The following is a 16,429-nucleotide window of genomic DNA, read 5'->3' as shown; positions in this document are numbered from 1 at the left end:
TATGAAGTAAAAGTGTAAAACAAATTCTAAATTTTCTAAAAACAGAGAATGTAACATTCTAGAAAGGTATTTCCCGAGTGTTCAGAAGATAGGATAACAAATTTAAAAACATATATATGTACATATATTTCCAATTGCTATGTGTAGGGCAGAAGGAAGGAAAGGTTTTCAAACTACTAGACAACTTCCAAATTCTCCAGCTGCACAATTTTTATAACACCACATCCTGATCATCCCATTTTTATATCTTGGCAATTATAAAAAGATTTGGTGATTGAGCTACTTTGAAGCAATAAATCAAAGAGACTAGAGTGAATATTAATAGACTCTACTTAAAATTAGACTGAGTCAGCTGGGCTCCGATGCGTCCCAGCTACAGGACCTAGAGCTCATCACTTAACCTCCTAAACTGGCTTCCTCACTTATAAAATGCAGATGATAATGGCTGGAGCTGTGGTGAAAGTCAGAGACTAGGGAGTGAAGCACCTAGAACAGAGCCTGGAACCTAGTAGACATGCAGGCAGTGGTGATGACTTGAGCCTCCTCTCCCTCGCTGCACCTGCCCACTAAGGAGGAGTGATGGGACAAATGAGTGGTGGTCACCAGCAACTCTGACAAATCCTGGATTAGAAATAGAAATCATTCGGTGTTTGCTTTTAGTGGGAAGAGGCCAACCTTCCCCCAGGCCTCAGGGAAACCCAGCATCAAGGGGGACACATGCAAATCTCAGGATGCAAGAAGCTGGCCCAAGAGCAGGAGAACCCCACAAGGCCACAGTCCCCTGCCCTCCGCCATGACCTGTGCTTACAGTGATCTGCGCCTTGCAGAGCCCCACGGCCTCCTTCAATGAGGACAGGAAGTGGTAGTTGGTCGGGCACAGGAGTTCATGGTCCGCTGAAAGGTAAAAGGAAACCACACAGCTTTCCCGCGTGCAATTCCCACATCTCCTCAGCAATTCAGACACTGGTTCCTCATAGAGGCGGACAGCCTCTCCTCCTTTCATCACAAAATGTTCAGTCACACAGGAGCACACAGGCTCCAGGGAGTTCCATGTATGGACTCTCACCTGGGGAGAAATAAAACAGAATAAAAACAGGCATTCTTGGTTGCTGTGTTTTTAAGGAACAATAGTAGTAATAATTGCTGAAAGTCAGCGTAGCAGAAATGGTTAAGAGACCATGAAACCTGAGTTTTAATCCAAGCCCTGCAAAATGCTAGCTATACGACTTTCTCAGTCTTCATTTCTTCATATGTAGAATGAAAATAACAGCAGTAATGTCACAGACTGTTGTGAGAATTTAAAAAATAATCCATGGAAGGCACAGTACCTGGTCTGTTGTAATTTTTCTGTAAATGTGACCTATTTTCAGTGTTATTAGTATCCTCCAAACTATAGCCACCTAAGACACTGAGTTTCTAGCCTTTCTTTTTACTTAAATTTGCTTTTTAAATACAAATTTGCTTTCCACATGCCCATTCTGAATAGCTTTACTGATTTTTCTGTAACATACCATTTTTAACCATTTCTTTTTATAAAGTTTGGACTATTTCCAGCTTCTCATAATTATAAATAACCTTGCATTTGAGGGGCACTTTACAGCATATGTGATTTGCTTTCATCTAGTTATTTTATTTGCTACTCATAGAAATCCTGTAAGAAGATAGACTCATATCATTTTACAGAGGAAGAAATTGAATCACCAATATGTGAAGGGTTTTGCTTATGGTCACATCATAAATGGCAGGGTTTTAGCCTAAAATATATGTATTCTGACTCTCAATTAATTTCTCTTTTATTTTCCCAAAAGAATGTAACCAAACAACTAAAGAAATCATCTAAAAGTCCCCTTCGATCTTAGAAAACAATCCAAGTAACTTACAGTGAGTGTCATCGAATAATCCGAGTGAAGATCTGACACACCATAGATATAGAACGTGTTTTCATTCTCAAAGCCTACTGGTAGCAGTGGAGCAAAGAAATTCTGAGCAAAGTAATGAAGCATTTTCCACTTTCCTCCATACTCTGAAAATAATCAAGAGTGTCAGGAGATGGCAAGGTCAAGTAGTCAGAGAGGCATTGTCCAATGGCCCAGCTGTGTGTGGCTCATCGGGGTTCTAAGGGAGTGAGCATGTGAGGAAGAGTCAACAGTGGAGGGCACCCATGTTTGTGAGGGCTCTGAGCCACTCTGGACATTATGTCATGTCACCCCTACAACATCTGGGCAGGCATTAAAGAACCATGCTGTTAGGCGATTTCATCATTGTGCAATCATAGAGTGCACTTATACAAACCAAGATGGTATAGGCTGTCGCTCCAGGCTACTAACCTGTACAGCATGTTACTGTGCTGAATACTGTAGGTAATTCTAATCATAGAATGGGACAGCGAAAATACAGTACTATAATCTTATGGGACCACCATCATATATGCACTGTGTTGTTGACTGAAATGTTACATGGTGCATGACTGTATATAATAACTTATAGATTCTAGGTAGCTACTGATTGCTTTAAAGTATAACCATTTCGGGTGATAAGGGATAACAAATACCTCCCCACCTGCACACACTATAAGGAGTGGACTTATTGAGCCAATCAGCAGTTAAACGGGGCTTTGAGGCCCCCAGAGTAGAAGCGGATACAGAAAACTTGTCACAGCTTCTCCCTGATACCCTTTTTCTCTAATAAGTACAAGGAGCTGGTGATTTTCCTCAGGCAGGTAGGATCCTGCCAGGGTTTAGAAAATAGCCAAGCTCTGGTACTTGGGTTTTCCTACTATGATACTATATATACATATATACATAAAATTTTTCTTCTACAGTTAGATATGGTTTGGCTGTGTCCCCACCCAAATCTCATCTTGAACTGTAGTTCCCACAATTCCCATGTGTTGTAGGAGGGACCTGGTGGGAGGTAACTGAACCATGGGGGCAGGTCTTTCCCATGCTGTTCTTGAGATAATGAATAAGTCTCACAAGACCTGATGGTTTTATAACGAAGGAGTTTCCCTGCACAAGTCCTCCCTTACCCACTGCCATGTAAAAAGTCCCTTTGCTCTTCCTTCATCTTCTGCCATGATTGTGAGGCCTTCCCAGTCATGTGGAACTGTGAGTTCATTAAACCTCTTTTTCTTTATAAATTACGAGTCTCAGGTATGTCTTTATCAGTAGCATGAGAACAGACTAATACAGGTTCCTAGCTCACAACTACCACAGCCCTTGTTACAGACTCTTGTTATAATGTTGAGTTACGTTAGGACTCAAAAGCAGGCCTCAGAAAACAGAATCTATCTCTCTGATCTTCTCCTTCCCTCCTTTCACCAGCCCAAGGCAGGACTCTAATCTGATTGTGGGTCATAAGACACTCATTCAGAAGGTGTCCTGCCTCATACCCTGGAGGAGGAAATGCTTCACACAGAGGCCAAGAAGCTGAATGGGCAGGCCTTGCTATGTTTCCCCACTCAGTCTAATGGTATTAGATCATACCCGCTTTGTCCAATCACATTTCTACATGGTTATCAATCATGGCTGTCCAATGAAATCTCCCTATAACACCCAAGAGGACAGAGTTCAAAGAACTTCCAGATAGCTGACCACGTGAAGGCTGACAGAAAGAGGAACAAGCCTCATCCACATGCCTGGAGGGTGGCACACCCCAGCCTCACAGGGATAAAGTTCCAGCACTCAGGACCCTTCCAAACTTCACCTCATGTATCTCTTCATATGGCTGTTTATTTGTGTCTTTTAAAATATCCTTTGTAATACAGCAGTCAGAATGTTTCCTTGAGTTCTGTGAGCCATTCTAGCAAATTAAACCCAAAGGGGGGTCATGGGAAACCCAGCTTGAAGCTGGTCAGTCAGAAGTTCTAGAGGCTCAGACTTGTGACTGCTATCTAAAGGGGGAAGGTAGCTTTGTGGAACTGAGTTCTCAACCTATGGAATCTGATACAATCTGTAGGTAGATAGCGTCAGACTTAAATTGGAGGGCACTCGCGTGGTGTTCACTGCAGAAGTGATTGCTTGCTTGGTGTGGGGGGGAAGTTTCCCATACATTTGGTCACAGAAGTCTTCTGTGTGGATTGTTGTCATGGAGTGAGGGAATTAAAAAAGTACTTTGAGGCCAGGTGCAGTGGCTTACGCCTGTAATCCCAACACTTTGGGAAGCTGAGGAAGGCAGACTGCTTAAGACCAGGTGTTCAAGACCAGCCTGGGCAACATGGCAAAACCTTGTCTCCAGAAAAAAAATACAACAATGGGCCAGGCATGGTGATGTGCAGCTATAGACCCAGGTACTCAGGAGGTTGAGGTGAGAGGAAGGCTTGAGCCTGTGGGGTGGAGGCTACAGTGAGCCATGATTGCACCACTTCAGCAACAGAGTGAGACCATCTCAACAAAAAAAACAAAACAAAACAAAAAAGCACTTGGAGTTTGAGTGGTTTTTTTTTTTCCCACAGACCTATTCTTCCTAAGGAACTCAGGAATAATCTACACGGAATCATTTAAAGGAATATTTACAAAAATTGGGCTCTCCCATTTCTTGAATCAAACTTAGTTTCAGAAGTCCACAACCTCATCTACAGACAGAAAGCAGGATCAGTATCCACGAGTCTCTGAACAGTATCTCTTTGTCTACCTTTCCAGCATCCTAGAAGGATTTTCCCCCCAATTCTACCTCTGATTCTCATTCAATGCTCTCTTATCTGGTTGGTGCTGATAAAGAGTTTGGTCAGAGAAACTGGATTAGAAATCCAATTCTCTGTAAGAGTCACCCATCTGGCACTAATGAAAACATGTTTGGAATTAATTTCTTTTGATCTGCATTCACAGCCAGTTTAAGAGCCTCAACCCCTGCACTCCAGCCTAGATGACAGAACAAGACTCCATCTCGAAAAAAAAAGAAAGAAAGAAAGAAAGAAAGAAAGAAAGAAAGAAAGAAAGAAAGAAAGAAAGAAAAAAGAAAAAAAAAAACACCTCACCCAGCCTTCCTACTTTGTGACCTTGCCCCATGATCCCAAACTGTTCTTTCCATTATTAATTGAACTTTGTTTCAAGTCACCTCTAGTGAAGGGCAAAGGCTCATTATTATTCCTTAATTTTTTTTTAATGTACCAGAATAGATAGGATAATTCAAATTGCAGATTCCATGCCAGTCATCTCACCTGTTGCTAGTTGAACTGTTTCAACTGGTCACCTTTCCCATTCGGGATTCTGCCTCTACTATCTTTTCCCCAAGAGCTAAATAGGGCATAATAAAGATGGCCTTAAGAGACATCTTCATTATGTCTTTAAAGGACATCTTTATTTGTCCTTAAAGGTGAATCAGAGAAAGGGAAACTTCAACATAACCAGACCAAACTTCTACCTGATTGAATTCTCCAACACAGAAGAAGAGATGCTTAAGTTCATGCTTCTTTAGCCCCGGAATGTCCTCTTAAATAAATTCAAAATTTTATGCAGTAATAACAAGACACGTGGCTGAGACTTTTGTATAGGAATCTATCCCATGCTTAGCCTACTGTTGCAACTTTGCACGGCACAGAACTCATAATGAGGTTGATCCTAAGGCTCATGGAAAGGCTACTAAGGTGAGTTGGGTGGAGGTAGTTCCTAGGCGGGCTTTTTAAAGAATGACCTCTTTGGGTCATAGTTCTGCCTGGGCTAATCTGACCCCTCCAGCTCTGTGCTTTCTCAGTCCCTCTCCCCACAGTGTTGCTTTCTCTCACTTACACAAAGAATGCTGAAACACTTACCAAGAGAAGCCCAGGAAGGAGCTTGCCAGATGTCATTCAACTGCCAATACAGTGCCCCCATCGTGTGCCCTTGCTGATCCACTATCTCACTGCGACTGCGGCGGTAGAATTCAGTTTCTGTTTTGACACACTGGGCTTGCATCACCTGATTCAAGAAAACATTCATACACTGGTGTTATTGTTTGATGTAGACTGCCTAGATCTGAGAAAAATACAGGGTTTAGTTTTGTTTTCGGGTTTTTTGGGGGGAGCAATTTGGATAAATTAGGGAATTTAATTAGTATTAGGAATACATTATATTAGATCTGTAACTAGCCCTTTAGCATGAGAGAAGCTATTGTCTGTAACAGTGGGTTTGTCTGGTAGGCTTGGTGTTTCATTATTGTGACAATGGAAATAGGGTGGTGTAAAAGGTTCTCTGCTAATGATAGTGTAGGCAATAAAGAGAAACAAAAACTACTATTCCAGAGCAAATGTTATATGTAGTTCAAAACTAGATTATTTTCACTGGTACATTTTGCTAATACCTTTATAGATACTTTTAAGAAAACTTTTACTAGAAAAAAATTCTATAAGAAAATAACATTGTTATTTTGAGTCTGATATTATCCAATCCCTAATTCTTTTTTTCTAGTCAAACAACTGTTTTGATGTCATGATTTTTGATAATATAACATTTCTCATGAATGCAATTCCTTCACTGTAGCAGAACAGATGGTAAATTGCAGCAATGAGACAAATGAATTTAGCTCTTGTTTAAGAGACACTAAAGAACTTCACACAGGACCCTTGATTATTGACATCATCGCTGAAAAATCAGTCTCTTTTATTGCTGCTGTTACTGACACATATGAATCACATGCTGTTAGCCTGGAGTTGTGCTGAGGAGGGGCTCATAAATGGGCCACTGAGGAGAACCCAGAGATAGTCAGAGCAGCAAAGATTTCAGTCAGAGAATAAGATGGCCCTAGAGTAGGGCTGGGGTTTTCAGAGAGGAAGAAAAAGAATGGTGCGTATGGCCACCAAAAGACTAAGCCGAGACACTTTCTCATAAAAGCAAAAAAGCTCAGATAAAGGTAGAACCTTTAGATAGAGGAAGGCTGACTAGTAAGGAAATCATAGATGAGGTTATGACTTACATGAGTCATAGCCATCAAATTCCAGAAGGGAAGTAAGAAGAAATTGTGGTCAGTCAATAAATATTTAATAAGAACCTGCAGGATATGTTACATACTGAGAATGGTGGGCACCCCTCCCCGAAAAAAAAAAAAAGAAAGAAAAAATAGCCCACCCTATGGAGCTTATCAGCTTGTGTGGGAGACAGGCCTTCATCAAAGAACCACAGAAAGGCATGTAATCGTTAAACAGTACCAATGCTAAGTAGGAGAGGTGTGCGACGTTACAAGCTCATATGGTGGGGCGATTGGGCTGAGCTGTAGAGTGAGGATTGGCCCAAAAGAAGAGGAATGGGAAAAAGAGAGAGGGCAGAACCTTCCAGAGAGGACAATATGCCATGGGAAGAGGATGTCAGGTCGGCTAAGAACTGAAGGAAGGCCAAGAGGGCCTGATCTCAGGAAGCCGGAAACAATGGAAGAGAAGCTGGTGAGAATCACAGGGACCAGACTTTGGAAGGCTGCATGTTGAAGGTGTTGGTGTGCATCCTAAAGGCAAATGCAGGTCACAAAAGGCTTTTAAACTAAAGGGTGATGTGAAGAGATTTACATTTCCAAAAGATGACTGGGACTACTAAAGGAGGAAGGGATTGCAAGGGGGCTGGAGCGGACTTAGGTAGATCATTTAGGCAAGAGATGGTTCTAGCTATGAGCAGACAAAGCAATGTCTTCTCATTCAGGAACCAGACCATTAAGCCACAGCAACGGTAGCTGGAAAAAAATGTTCTAAAGTAAGAATCTCACAAAGCAAGCGCATTGGTGCCACCTCAAAATGACCATGGCCCCTATAAACATTTGAGTTTTCAGTCTCTAAACTACATCAATTTTTAGCATTATCTGCAAGATATATTTATTTCATATATCCATTCTAACATTAATCTCCTCACTATAATTTGTTTTTCCTGGTATAATAGGTAAAATATATTAGTCCCTTAGAATTTTCAAAATTTGAAAAAATTTTAAATGCAAGTAGGATTCCTAACCCTCGCTAGCAATGAAAAGAAAAGAGCACAAAGTGGCTCTATCTAGTAGCCTCTCTTACAGGAAATTATCATGAAGGAGCATAACCAAGACTCTTGTGTGCTCCAGGCTCTGGCACAGTGCAGTACACTCCACACACAGATGGTACCATGCTAATAACATGAACCTGAATCTATCCAAACCAGTGGGTACCAGTCAAGGCTAATGAATGACATCTTTGTTCATAAAAATGCAGAAGGCTATTGCCCACTAAACTTCTTAAAGGGATATTGTACAATCCTAGTTCCCTGGAAAAATCTCTAGAACTTTCCCTTCCCCTTTAAAAACCATACCTATATTTATATATCCATGCATCCTTTCCTAAAAAGGGTAATCTTTACACATAAAAGGAATAAATGCTTAGTCATTTTCTAGATTATTCAGTCCACTGTTAGCAGACAAGTGTATTTCAGTTTTAAAAATATGCCTATTCAGTTGGGCACAATGGCTCACGCCTGTAATCCCAGAACTTTGGGAGGCCAAGGTGGGCAGATCACGAGGTCAGGAGATGGAGACCAGCCTGGCTAACACGTGAAACTCCGTCTCTACTAAAAATACAAAAAATTAGCCAGACATGATGGCACGTGCCTGTAGTCCCAGCTACTCGGGAGGCTGAGGCAGGAGAATCGCTTGAACCCAGGAGGCAGAGGTTGTAGTGAGCCAAGATCAAGCCACTGCACTCCAGCCTGGGTGACAGAGTGAGACTCTGTCTCAAAAAAAAAAAAAAAAAAAAAAAAAGAAAAGAAAAGAAAAGAAAAGAAAAGAAAAGAAGACAGAAAAGAAAAGAAAAAAATTGCCTATTCTCAGCAGCTTGATTGATTACACTTATGAAATGAGTCTCCTATGAGAGACAGATGGTATGGTGAAAAGAAATTGGATCAAGACACAAAGTCCTAAGTTCCAATTCCAGCACTGCCAGTGGTTGCTAGCTGTCTTCCAAAACCCATATCCCTTTCCTCCAGAGTGACAGAGTTGTAGCTGGACTACATTTTCCAGAAACACACCCCCAACCCCTGGGATTTGGAGTATGCATGTGACTAAGTTCCCTCAATATCTATATACCTTATTTACTAAAATTATCCTGACACTAAGAATCTTCCAATAAAGCTGTTTTTAAAACCAAGATATAATTCACATACCATAAAATTCATCATTTTAGAGGTTATAATTCATCGGTTTTTAGCACAGTCATAAGGTTGCACAACGCTTTCCACTATCTAATTCCAGAATATTTTCATCACCCCAAAAAGAAGCACCACACTGGGAAGCAGTCACTCCCCATTCTCCCCTCTCCCCAGCTTCTGGAAACCACTTAATCTACTTCCTCTGTTCTGGGATTTGCCTATTCTGGACATTTCACATAAATGGAATGATAAAATATGTGGCTTTTGTGACTGGCTTCCTTTTTATTTCTGAATAATATTTTATTGTATGGATATGCTACATTTTGCTTGTCTATTCATCAGCTGAAAATTAGGTTATTTCCGCTTTTTGGCTACTATGAACAATGCTGCTATGAACCTGTGAACAGGTTTTTGCATGAACATATGCTTTCAATTTTCTTGAGTATATATACGTAAGAGTGAAATTGCTGGGTCATATGGCAAACTCTATGACTAACTTTTTAAGGAATTAACAAACTGTTTACCAAGGCAGCTGAACTATTTTACATTCCCACCAGCAACATATGAGGGTTCCAATTTCTCCACATTCTTGCCAATACTCATTATTTTCCTTTTTAAAAAAATTGTAGATATTGTAGTGGATATAACTGGTATCTCACTGTGGTTCTGATTTGCATTTCTCTAATAACTAATGATGTTGAGCATCTTTCCATGTGTTTACTGGTCATTTTCTTTAAAGAAGTGTTTATTCAAAGCCTTTACCAATTTTTCAGTTGGGTTGTCTTTTTCATTATTGAGTTCTAAGAGTTCTTTATATATTCTGGATGCTAGACCCCTATCAGACATGGTTAGTAATTTTTTTCTTTCATTATGGGGATTATCTTTTCATTTTCTCAATAGTGCATTTTGCCATACAAAAGGTTTTTTTGTTTTCTGTTTTTGATGATGTACAATTTGTCTATTTTTTCTTTAGTTAATTTCTTTCATGTCAAATTTAAGAAACTGTTGCCTAACCAAAAGCCATAAAATTTATACTGATGTTTCCTTCTAAGAGTTTTATAGTTTTAGCTATTACATATAGATCCTTGATCCATTTTGAGTTAATTTTTATATATGGTATGAGGTAGTGGTATGAATTTATTCTCTTGCATATGGATATCCAATTCTTCCAGTACTACTTGTTGAAAACATGATTCTTCCTCCCATTTTATTCTTTTTACCATTTGGAATGTAAGTTAGTACAGCCATTATGCAAAACAGTATGGAGGTTCCCCAAACTATTAAAAATAGAACTACCATATGACCAGCAATCCCACTACTGTGTATCTATCTGAAGGAAATTAAATCAGTATGTTGAAGAGATATCCGCACTCCCATGTTCATTACAGTGTTATTTACAATAGCCGAGCTATGAAAGCAACAGATGAGTAGATAAAGAAAATGTGACACATATACACAATAGAATATGATCCAGCCTTAAAAATAAAGGAAATCCTGTCAATTGTGACAACATGGAAGAAACTGGGGGACATTATGTTAAGTGAAATAAGTCAGGCACAGAAAAACAAATACTACATGATCTCACATATACATGGAATTGAAAAAAGTTAAACTCATAGAAGCAGAGAGTAGAATGGTGGTTACCAAGGGCTAGATGGGGGAAAGAGGAAGTACCAAGGAGATGCTGGTCAATGAATACAAAATTTCAGCTAGGAGAAATAAATTCAAGAGATCTATTGTACAATATGGTAACTATAGTTAATAATGTATTGTATATTTGAAAATTGCTAACGGTAGATTTTAAGTGTTCTCACTACAAAAAAGATAAGTATGTGAGGTAATGCATATGTTAAATAGCTTGAATTAGCAGTTCCATAATGTACACACATATCAAAACATCATGTTGTACACCACAAATATATATTTTTTAATTTATCAATTAAAATAAAGAAATTTTTTTTAAAAAAAGAAAATTAATTGACCATAAATGTATATTTGTTTCTGGATTTTCAATTTTATTGAATTTATATTATAAATTCTATTATATATACCTGGTCTTTTGTCATTACCACACTGTCTTGATTACTATAGATTTGAAGCAAGTTTTAAAATCTTTTTTTCAACAGTATAAGATTTGTCAAATGCTTTTTCTTCATCTATTGAGATGATCGTGTGTATTTTTTCTTTCTTTACTAATATGGTTTATTACACTGATTAACTTTCATATGTCGAATCAATCTTACATTCCTGGGATAAATCCCACATAGTTATGGTATACAATCCTTTTTATATGCTGCTGGATTTGGATTGATAGTATTTTATTGAGGATTTTTTTTCTGTCTACATTCATGAATTATGAGTCTATAGGTTGCTTTTCATGAGATATATTTGTCTGGTTTTGGTATCAAGGTAATGTTGGCTTCACAGAATGAGTTAAGTGTTTCCTCCTCTTATTACTAACTTTTTTAGAGAGTTAATGAGGGATTTCTTTAAACGTTCTTAGAATTCACTAGTGAAGCCATCTGGTCCTGGATTTTCTTTTAGGGGAAGGTTTTTTTGCTTTTAATTAACTCAATCTTCTTGGTTGTTATAGGGCTATTAAGATTGTCTATTTCTTCTTGATTCAGTTTTCACGGGTTGTTTCTCTAGGAATTCATCCATTTCATCTAAATTATCTGATTTGTTGCCATATAATTGTGTATATATTATCTTATCACCTTATCTATTTCGGTAAGGTGAGTAGTAATAATTCCTCTTTCATTCCTAATTTAGTATTTTGAGTGTCCTCTCTTTTTTCTGGGCCAGTCTAGCTAAAGGTTTGTCAATTTTGTTGATCTATTCAAAGAACTAACTTTTGGCTTCATTGGTTTTCTCCAGCATTCTAATGAGGTCTTTATTTAATGTGCCAAATTTCTGATGCCCACTTCACTTAATTGCTGAAAATTACTGTTATCAATTTAACCAAACACCATTATCGCAACAGTGAAGGGACAGAATATTACAAGTTAAAAAGCAGAAACCCTACTCCATTCATTGCCCTGAGTCCTTAGGCAAAATATTTAACTTCTGAGCCTGTTTACTCATGTATAAAATGGAAAAGAGTGATATGGGTGTAAGCACTTCATGACCCAGGACCAGGCATTTAGTAGATACCCAAAGAATGCTAAATATTTGTTTGATTTTTAAATTACATGATGCCTATACAAACTCCTAATACATAATATACAATGTTAGTGGTCACTCTTTCATTCCCCTCCTTTGTCCACCCTACTCTCATCTTAAACGCTCAGTATGGCCTGGATCTTCCATTGTGTCTCAGTGCTACTTACCAAACAAATAACTATTCTAGGGCAGCAGGTATCATCAAAACCTGGGCCTGCAGCATCACCTACCTTTTGTCCTTAGTTCTTATGATCAGGTTACTTACAGCATGGGAAGATAAAATGGGCCCCTAAAGAAAATGAGTTTCTCAAGGACATCCCCAAGCCATCATTAGATGTTCAATAGATACATGAAGAATAAACAAAAGCACTAGCTAAGGGCTTGGTAATTAATGTCCTTGGCCTGGCCTACTCTCTTAGTGGCCAATAAGAGGCCATGCTGGTAGAGTAAGTCACTTAAAAGTTAGTTTAGATGTGTTCGTTTAGATAGCTGGTCCTCAAACTCAAGAGTGAGATCTGTGTAACACAGCTTAAGAGGGTGTGCTCATGTATATGGGCTATTTGGAATACAATATAACAGGGAAAGGGGGATAGTAAAAGGTGAGGCAAGATTATCCTGGAATACTAGGAGAATTAAAGAGGTAAGAGCCCATAGGGATATCTTTGTGGTTATAAGATAAAGAGAAGATAGGGAAGGATCTAAATGTGAAGAAATTTACTGGACAGCTTTCTCAGTGAAGACTTTGCTGACAGTTGCAAATATTCCTTAATTAATAAACTGTCTAAAAAGTGGCACATAGGCAAGCAGTCTGTTCTTCAGAATAGTATGACAGACTATGAGAAAAAGAACAGGAGTGGGAGTAGGAATATAGAAAATGGAACAGAGAAGTGTTTTATTTCTAATACACAGATTAAAGAGGACTGTTCTAAAATCAAAGTAAGAAGGAAAAACCCTAAAACCCTAACATTTTCTGTCTATATTTCAGTCAAGAAAATCTGACACTGAAAACAAAACAAAATAATCATAACTCTGATTTCTGTCATCAGAGATCTCATCTAGTAGGTTGGAAAGTGCCACGGTAGACACTCACAAGCCACATGAGGACAAGTCCAATTCTGAGCCAAAGCCTGAGAGGACACCAGTGCTAAATTCTCAGACAAAACCATCACCAACAAAAACTGGCAACAAATAACTCCACCTGTATGCCCAGTTCCTAACTATGGACCTTGAATGCTGATCAGTTCTGAAAAGAAAAATTATTTCTGTCAGTTCTTGGAATATAATTTTGAGGAAAAGAATAAAGTTAGAGTAATAAACAGCTGAAGGAGAAAATGAAGCATAAAAAACAATAGCAGAAAAGTCTCTTACACACACACACACACAAATACTAATCAGCCTATTTTATGTATCAGAACACTTTAACAGAATATTATCTGCAGAAAACTTCAAAGATAAAGTGAAACACATTTCAAGGGACAGACACCAGCATTGCCTTTAACCTTGTGTTCTGGTAAGTTCGTGAATTACACATCACCCTGGCAAAACTGTCCTAACCCATAAGATTATGATTGAAACATTAAAATTCTCCTAATCATTTCATCACCTTCTAAAAAAGATTATTCTTTCAGCTTACAGTTTTCTGCTTTAGCTTCTATCATGGGGTTTGTGTTTTCCTACAGGGGAAAACTGATGAAGGTGTGAGCATGAGTTTGGATTAAAATTCGTACATTTTTAGATACTAAGATAGGAAAATTTAACTGTGATTGTGTTTTTAAAATTTTCCTATCTACTTCAGATCAACTTTTATGATTGGGGTTAGGCTTTTACCTCCTCTCTAAGAACTTCAAACACGTATGACAAAACCAGCAGGTAAATAAGCAGTGACTTTAATGGATTCTTAAGTGTGGTCACAGGTTCATGAACTAAAATAGGCGAATGAAAAAAGTAAAATGAAAACATCATCCAAAATTCAGTTTGGCAGTTTCCTAAAAAGATAAACATAAATTTGTTATATAACTCAGCAATTCCATTAGTATACATCTAGCCTTTGAAAAGGCAATCTATGTCCATACGAAGATTTGTATATGAGTACTCATAACAGCATTATTCATAATAGCCAAAAATTGGAATACAATATAACAAATGTCCATCAACAGATGAATCTGATGAATGGATAAGCAAAATGTGTATATCCATACAACTGAATAGTATTTGGCAAGAAAATGGACATGAACTACATGCTATAACGTGGATGATCTTCAAAAACTTTATGGTAGGTGAAAGAAGCCAGATGCAAAAGATCACGTATTGTATAATTCCATTTACATGAAATGCTGAGAAAAGTAAAATCTATAGAGACAGAAAATAGATTTGTGTTGTCCTGTGGCTGGAGGTGGGAAAGGGGAGTGATTGTAAATGGGTACAAGGGTTCTTTCTAGAATGACAAAAATATTCTAAAATCGGACCATAGTGATGGTTGCACCACTCTATAAATATCACTTAACTGTACTCTTAAGATGTGTGGATTTTATGATATGTCCATCATACCTTGATAGAACTGTTTTTAAAACCCAGCAAGTTGCACGTTGTAATATTCACAAATCTCGATATATGCATACATCCATGTAACTACCACTCAGGTCAAGATAGAAAACAGAAAGTTCTCTTGTACCGCTTCCTAATCACTGCTCACACCCTCCTCCACAAGAGTAGTTAATACTACTTGGCTCTCTGTCATCCTGATTGTTCTTTTTTCTAATCTGTACTTTTTTCTATAACATACTTAAATTTCAATATAAAAGAAATCAATACAGTTATGTATCCTTTTATGTCTGGTTTCTTTTACTCAATGTAATACCTGTGAGACTCATCCAAGTTCATGCTGATTATCAGTAGTTTATTCTTTTTTTATTGCCATGGAGTATTCCACTGTATGAATATACTACAATTTGTTTATAAATTCTCCTGTTAAAGGATATTTAGGTTGCTTCTACTTTGGGGCTATTGTGACTAGTGCTGCTATGAACATTATTTGAGATATCCATTAGTGGACATATTAACTCATTTTTCTTAGGGGGATAGCTAGGAGCAGAAATGCTGATTCAAACAGGAAGCAAACATTTAGCTTAGGTAGAAACTGCTATAAAATTTTCCAAAGTGGTTAAACACATTTAAACTCCTACTAACAATGTCTAAAATGTCCAGCTGTCTCTATTCCTCACCAGCAGTTGGTATTGTCAATCTTTTTAATTTTAGCCATTCTGCTAGGTGTGTAGGGGATCCTGGTATGGCTTTAATTTGCATGTTCTTTATTTAAAACAAGATTGGGTACATTTTCTTTTTTTTCTTTTTTTTTTTTTTTGAGACGGAGTCTCACTCTGTCCACCAGGCTGGAGCACAGTGGCGCTATCTTGGCTCACTGCAAGCTCCGCCTCCTGGGTTCATGCCATTCTCCTGCCTCAGCCTTCCTAGTAGCTGGGACTACAGGCGCCCGCCACTGCGCCCAGCTAATTTTTTGTATTTTAGTAGAGACGGGGTTTCACCGTGGTCTCGATCTCCTGACCTTGTGATCCGCCTGCCTCGGCCTCCCAAAGTGCTGGGATTACAGGCGTGAGCCACCGCGCCCAGCAATTGGGTACATTTTCATGTATTTATTGACCCTTTGGATATCTTCTTTGGTGAAGTACCTGTTGAAGACTTTTGTCCATTTTTAAATAGATTGTCTGGCTTTTTCTTATTGCTTTACAGAAAGCAATAAGAATTGCTTTATCAGGGGCGGAGCAAGATGGCCGAATAGGAACAGCTCCAGTCTCCAACTCCCAGCGCGAGCGACACAGAAGACCAGTGATTTCTGCATTTTCAACTGAGGTACTGGGGTCATCTCACTGGGGAGTGCCAGACAATTGGTGCTGGTCAGCTGCTGCAGCCCGACCAGCGAGAGCTGAAGCAGGGCGAGGCATTGCCTCACCTGGGAAGCGCAAAGGGGAAGGGAATCCCTTTTCCTAGCCAGGGGAACTGAGACACACACCACCTGGAAAATCGGGTAATTCCCACCCCAATACTGCGCTTTAAGCAAACGGGCACACCAGGAGATTATACCCACACCTGGCCGGGAGGGTCCCACGGCCAGGGAGCCTCCCTCATTGCTAACACAGCAGTCTGCGATCTAACGGAAACGGTAGCAACAAGGCTGGGGAGGGGCG

General features: G+C 38.9%; 1 protein-coding gene across 2 annotated transcripts in view; it reads right to left on the bottom strand.

The window, feature by feature from the left end:
* MANBA (mannosidase beta) overlaps window positions 1-16,429 on the bottom strand; it is a 138,568-nt gene that overhangs the window by 3,217 nt on the left and 118,922 nt on the right. For both annotated transcript variants that reach the window (XM_017877083.1, XM_017877084.1), the window contains exons 14-16: window positions 5,750-5,894; window positions 1,881-2,023; window positions 809-1,066 (exon numbers count right to left, since the gene is read on the bottom strand). In XM_017877083.1, coding sequence (XP_017732572.1) covers window positions 809-1,066; window positions 1,881-2,023; window positions 5,750-5,894 — 546 coding nt within the window. The remainder of the gene's footprint in view (window positions 1-808; window positions 1,067-1,880; window positions 2,024-5,749; window positions 5,895-16,429) is intronic.

This window comes from Rhinopithecus bieti, unplaced genomic scaffold, assembly GCF_001698545.2.
Source record: "Rhinopithecus bieti isolate Rb0 unplaced genomic scaffold, ASM169854v2 scaffold_9690, whole genome shotgun sequence".
In the NCBI taxonomy this organism is placed as follows: domain Eukaryota; kingdom Metazoa; phylum Chordata; class Mammalia; order Primates; family Cercopithecidae; genus Rhinopithecus; species Rhinopithecus bieti.
The sequence above is the reverse complement of the archived record's forward strand: the minus strand, read 5'-3'. Positions and strand labels throughout refer to the sequence as shown.